At 47.6% G+C, this 6,291-nt stretch overlaps 1 protein-coding gene across 1 annotated transcript; it reads right to left on the bottom strand.

Annotated features, from left to right (window-relative positions):
• Positions 1-382: 382 nt before the first annotated feature.
• LOC126961108 (defensin beta 4A-like) lies at positions 383-3,095 on the bottom strand. Its single transcript, XM_050801162.1, has 2 exons — positions 2,921-3,095; positions 383-625 (listed from the first exon to the last, which is right to left on the bottom strand). Exons 1-2 carry the CDS (start codon positions 2,976-2,978, stop codon positions 489-491), a joined length of 195 nt encoding a protein of 64 aa, XP_050657119.1. The 5' UTR covers positions 2,979-3,095; the 3' UTR covers positions 383-488.
• Between the last annotated feature and the right edge of the window lie 3,196 nt (positions 3,096-6,291).

Genomic DNA, 6,291 nt, shown 5'->3' with positions numbered 1-6,291 from the left:
TGCATAGGAAACCTTAACCAGAAGAAGGGAGTCCTTGTGAAGAACAGAGGACTGGGCATCCCCTCCCTTAGCAGATCCGCTATGATTCCATGAGGAAAGTGGTCTTTGAGTTGGGCTTGCTTTTTTTAGGGAAGACATGGGGTAGGCATACAAGGGGAGGGTGCAGGAGGAGCAAAGCACACGTTCTATGAAATTGTCGGGAATAACTGGGAAGGTCAAGGGATCCAAATAATACAGACGCCTGTACTCTGGAAAGCACTCCAAGCCCCGCTGTGGCATCCCTGACCCTTGCCTGGAGAGAAGAAAAGGGTGTTCCAAGGATGTTAGAGATTGGCCTGCCCAAACCAGCACCACACAATGACCACAATGACTAGGATCAAGATTCCGTAAATCTGAACACCACAGTTTAATTTTGTTTACATGTCGCACATCTCTGATGAGGGAGCCCTTTCTGAATCCACATCAGTTACAGCAACTTCTTGGCCTCCTCATGGCTTTTTGCAGCATTTTATTACAGGGACACCACAGACGCCGATATGTTTATACCTTCCAGGGCAAAAGCCTGGATGACATATGGCACCACTCCTAAGGCAGGTAACAGGATTCCTTATATCACCAAAAACACCTAAAAGGAAAAAAACACACAAAGAGCAAACAGCGTGTTAGAACTCAAAACTCATGTTGCAAAAACACAAACGCTGTGTCTGTATTGCCTTGAATAAATCTGCAGTGGACTTCTTTCTGAAGCCAGGGCTTTTCCATGAGACGCGAGTCAATCATTTGGATGGAAGTTTCTGACATGGAAACTGGCACTGCTGTGGTTTGGGGGATGTTAGTTTTTGTCGAATCTGATTGTGAAAGACCCTGATCTCTCCTGAGTGACTGGGGTCTCCCGGTGGGGTCTGGTAGGAGCTCGGTAATGTTCTCTTGTGACTTCAGCTCCACCACAAGTAGATAAGATCAAAGCCACCCTACCTCCGTTTTAACACACAAGCCAGTAACTTTTTGCTTTTCAAATCATTTAGTCTGTTAAGTATTTGATCTGAGATGGGATAAAAAGATACAACTCACAGAAATTGTTCAATGTGAAATTAACACCATATAGCTTACAGTTGAAAACCACAATTAACCACAGAAATAAACTTTTGTAATGGCTTGTTTTTAATATCTCTGAAAATAACACCACATAGCTTACAGTTGAAAACCACAATTAACCACCGAAATAAACTTTTGTAATGGCTTGTTTCTAATATCTAAGTCCTGGTTTCAATCCTCATTCTTCTTTTTTTTATCTTTCCCTGTCTCTGTCCCTCCCTCCCTGCCTCCCTGCCTCTCTCCCTCCCTCCCTGCCTCCCTGCCTTTTTCCCTCCCTGCCTCCCTCCCTTCTTCCCTCCCTGCCTGCCTCCCTGCCTTTCTCCCTCCTGCCTCAGTCCCTCCCGGCCTCCCTCCCTCCCTCCCTCCCTGCCTCCGTCCCTGCCTCCCTGCCTCCCTCCCTGCCTCCCTACTTCCCTGCCTTCCTTCATGATACTGTTCTAGGTGTGGAAAATTTGAGGTCTCTGGTGCCACTCAGAGCCCCGTTCTTCTCAAAACACCCAGGACTCATAAATAAAATTGGTAAAATGATGCTTTCACAATATAATATCTATGTGATTAATTGTTTTAGTTTTAGTCTCAAATTTTCTTTTTCCTCTCTCTATCCTTCCCTTCCACTCTCCCTCTTTTATCCTTTCATGGTTTTTATTTTATTTCCATAATATCAAGGAGAAAATGGAAGGTTAGATGTCCCGGTTAAAAGTTGCTTTCCATGGGCCATCTCTGGACTGTGAACCTGCGGTGGCCTCGTGGCAGGGACTGTTTTCAGGGCCTCCGATCGGAAAAGTCCTAGGGGCAGAGTGTCTGCAGCAGTAGCTCCTACAGTATAGGCTGGGCCTTAAGATTATCTGGAATTTTCTAGGTTGCAGTATCTACCCTTTCAATATAAAAATTTAGAAAATGACATTCTGTACTACTTTCTTTAGATAAAATCAAAATTTCTGACTTTTATTTAAAAAGTCACCTAACAGGTTTCAACCACAGTCTTAGCAGTTATAGCATGGAAAGCAGTGAGGAGATGAGATTTACAAGCTACTGGGCTCCTTCATATTGGCTCAGAAGAAAGAGTGAGGTGTCCATCGAGTTGTCAAACTTCTATATTGAACCAATGCTTGGTTCAATTATGTAACGCATACGGTCTACTCAGTCTAAAAGTGTGTGTAGAAGAAAGAGAAAGACCAGCTCTGGGGGACAGAGGGAGAGAGAGAGACAGGGAAAATAGAGAGAGAGAGGGAAACAGAGAAAGAGGCAGGAGGGAGTGGGGAGAGGAGAGAGCGGCAGGAGAGAGCGATAGAGAGAGAGGGGACAGGAGTGAGAGAGGGAGAGAGCAAGGGTCAGGAGAGATAAAAATAGAGGGAGACAGACAGATACAGGAGACAGAGACAGGAGAGGGAGATAGAGAGACAGTCAGGAGAGAGAGGGATAGAGGGAGACAAGGAGAGACGGGAAATAGAGAGATAGAGGGAGAGGGTGCAGGAAAGAGAGAGAGGTAGAAGAGAGCGCGTAGGGAAAGAGAAATGAGAAAGACAGGGAGAGAGCAAAGGGCAGGAGACACAGTCAGGAGAGAGAGATGTAGGAGAGAGAGTCAGGAGAGAGAGAGAGAGAGGTAGGAGAGAGAGAGAGAGAGGAAGAGAGAGAGGCAGGAGAGAGAGAGAGAGGCAGGAGAGAGAGAGATGGAAGAAGAGAGAGAGAGGCAGGAGAGAGAGAGAGATAGAGGAGGGAGGGAGAGAGAAACAGAGGGAGAATTAGGGGAAATCAGAGAGGATATGGACAGCCTCTACCCGATTCTTCCATTTTTCCAACCTCCCATTTCCCTGGCCCATCTCACCTGGAAGAGGCATCAGGAATATGAAGAGGAACGAGAACAGGAGATACAGGACCTTCATGGCTGATGGCTGGGAGCTTCACCAGGAGCTGAGTCTGGGGAAGACACCGAGCCGTCCATCTTATAAAGGTCCTGGCCCGTGGTCACTGGGTAGAGTTCAGAACTGGTATTGGCTGCAACGCTCATTACACGGATTAGAATTCAACCACTTACCTGGTGAGTCAGAGAATGGTCCTCAAAGAACAATGCACATGCAGGAGATCTTATGCAAATCTGGATTCAGGAAACCCCAGAAAATCCCTTCCTCCTGCTCTTGGGACCAGAAAATTCCTCTTATCTTGCGCCATTTAAAACCCAGTGTATGAATGGAGTGAGGGGCTGGGGCCTTCTCACAGGGGAACAAACTCAAACTCAGGGCCTGTAGCGTGGAACTCACCTGCCACCCACTCTGTGGGACGCCCTGTTTTTCCTGAGTATCTGGGGACACTCTCAGGCCAAACTGGGAGCTCTTTCCATCTAATTCTACCCATTGCTGGGACATTCAGCTCCTGGGGATGATATAGGGCTGGCTCAAACCCAGGGACCCTGGAGGGGCTCAGGGCTTCTGGCAGCACCAGGAGCATGGTGGGCCCCGTCCTCCCAGGCGATCTGAGCTAGTGAAATTCATGTGAAAGTTCCCCTGAAACTCCCCATCTTCCCCCCGGGACAGAGATGAGGCAGATGGGTGCCCGCTTCCTTCCTCTGAGAAGGAGAATGGGAGGGTGGGATTGTGACTACATGTGTCCCCTCAGAGTCCACCTGACCCTGGCCAGGAGGTGGCCTATGGCCCACACTTGAATTCCTTAGGCTCACACCGTCACTCAGGGAACATCAGCTCCGCAGGACTTCAGGGTTTTGCGAGCCGGGGCTTTCCCTGCTTTCCACAGACGTCAGTGCCAAGGGAGCTCACTGCCATTGGGATTTGGTGGAGAAGCACGGAGTGGGGGTGCAAGGCCTCCACGTGGTCTTCCTGTTGGCGATGGGTCCCTCAGGACCCTGTCCTTCCTCAGTGACCCAGAGAAGTCATCGGGGATCATAAACAATGACTAGAGCCCCATGCCAGGTGCTCAGGGGCCAGGCTTTTCTCAGGAAAATAAGAGACCTTTTTCCTGGTTCCTCCCTCTTTGGATCTAAGGGCAGTTTGAGAGACAAGCAGGCCCCAGTGTCCGTGTCTGTGATGTCTCGGAGGTGTAGCAGTGACACAGCCATGGGGACAATGACACTTTACTCATGACCTGCCTGATCTCTTCGTTTAAAATGTCAGGTTCTGAAGAACCCTTTTCCTGGCAGGCCAGAAGTGGATTTAAAGGAAGCTGGTGAGGACATTGCGCAGCCAAGACCTTCAATGACTTTGTCCATAAAAGGGAGTTTCTGATGGGGTATGCAAAGAGAGGGCTGGGTCAGGTGCCATTGGAACTGCTAAACGAACATGAACCCAGGGCTGCAGCTCAGTCACCAGAGAGTCATTCCCTTTGTCAGGAGTTTGTCTCCCTGTGTGTTGAGCAGGCTGGAATCAAGGGGCAGACTCATTCATTCCCGACACTAAAACTATTTCCTCCTGGTGAAGAAAGCATACAGAGAAATGGAACGGGAAATAAAGCCTTTATGTGCTTTGTCTAAATTAATAATTATGTTTTTAAAATGTATATGTCGCTGTCACCTTTAGAAAGAGGCAAACATCATGATACTTCACACTGTTATCTCAGCACGGATCTCTTACAAATGAAGGAGAATTCTCACACCAATCATGGTACTATTTACACAAATTAACAAGAATAACTCCGTGGCCTGAACAGACAGGAGCCGTAGGTGCTCAGGAAGCAAAGTGTCAGTAAATTATTACAAAACAAAAGTGTGCCCAGTAAATTATTGCAAAACAAAAGTGTGCCCAGGGACACTGAAATTATTCCAAGAGTAGCTTCACGGCTGGGTGCATGTTCAATCCAGATTCACATGTTGAAATAAGTTGTCACATCTCTTTCCTTGTTGAGTAAATATTCTTAAGGAAATGCCATGGTACTTGGCAAGGGGTCTTACTGGAGTTATTACATAACTCTTATATGTAAATAAGAGTTTGAGTTAAGAAAGTGGTTCCCATTTTTTCACGTGTGGCATCACTCCTGATTGATACGTTCTTAATGACTCCTATGCTTAACATGATTATTATAAAAGTAATACACTCATATTTAAAAACTCACTCATAGAAGACAGTGAATTTTTCCTATACAGCAGGTCCAATCCCAGGAACCACCAATATAGCTTTGTGGTTCTATACTTGTTGTCCTCTCTAGAGCTCAGTACATTTGTGAGGCTTTGTTAGAGAAGGAGGTAAAATTGCTCTGAAATAGGAAAGTCACTGTGACATGCAGCACCTCTGTGTCGCTGGGGAAGAAGCCACCAGGGCTATGGTAACATGGGCCTGGTTGCTCGAGGACAGCTGGGCTGACTGTTCCCATGAAGATTCCTATGGTTGCAGCTGCTTCTTTTTTCCTGGCATGGTCCAATGTGACTCCTTCACAGCCATGTTTGTCCTGGTCATACGCTTTGTCTGATACAGTTCACCAGAGTATCACTTTTGTCTTTGAAAGGTACAGTTATGATCTTGCTTTGGCAAGGAAGACCATCCACCAGCACAGACATGAGGGCCTTCCCAAAAGCTCAAAACATAGCTATGATGGGATTTGAGGGCATGCCAAGCTTAGGTAAGACCTAATTTAATTCATTTTTATGAGCTCAAAGCAAAGCCGTGTAAAAGGGGAACCATCAAGCCTGCCTGAGAGACTCATGGCCTGCTTTTAATGGAACATGAGGATCCATGCTGTGTCCCCAAACCTCACGCTGTGTCCCAAACCCCTTTCCTGTAACCGGGGAGGTGCTTTCAGGCTGTGTCTTTGTGGCAAAGTGGTTCGGTTCCCCAGGTGAGAGTGGGAAGCCTCATTCCTGTAGATAGGCTCCCAGAAAACGAGGTGTCTCCCATCTGTGATTTCAGAAAACGAAGTTTCTCGGCACTAAGTCCTCAGCGTTAAGTAACAGGAGCAGGTGTATTCATTTCTATTTCTGTGGAATGGCCAGCTTCATGGGCATCAGGGCAGGGCAGTCCCCTGCTCTCGGAGGGCTGGGGCCTGGTGTGAGAAAGCCACCCTATCGACATTCCGAATAATTTTTTCTTTGAACGTGCGTTTTGTAAGTGCGGTCTTGTGAGTGCAGCATGTGCATGGGCAGAGTGGATACACACGGACACAAGCTGGACAGGCTCAGGCCCTGCGGCACCACGGGCACATGACTGGTGAGAGCTGGTCTAGCTGCCCTTAGCACGCGCAGCCCTGGAGCAGCCC

The sequence above is a fragment of the Macaca thibetana genome, chromosome 8 (assembly GCF_024542745.1).
Source record: "Macaca thibetana thibetana isolate TM-01 chromosome 8, ASM2454274v1, whole genome shotgun sequence".
NCBI lineage: Eukaryota > Metazoa > Chordata > Mammalia > Primates > Cercopithecidae > Macaca > Macaca thibetana.
Note: the sequence above shows the minus strand (reverse complement) of the source record. Positions and strands in the feature narration are given on the sequence as shown.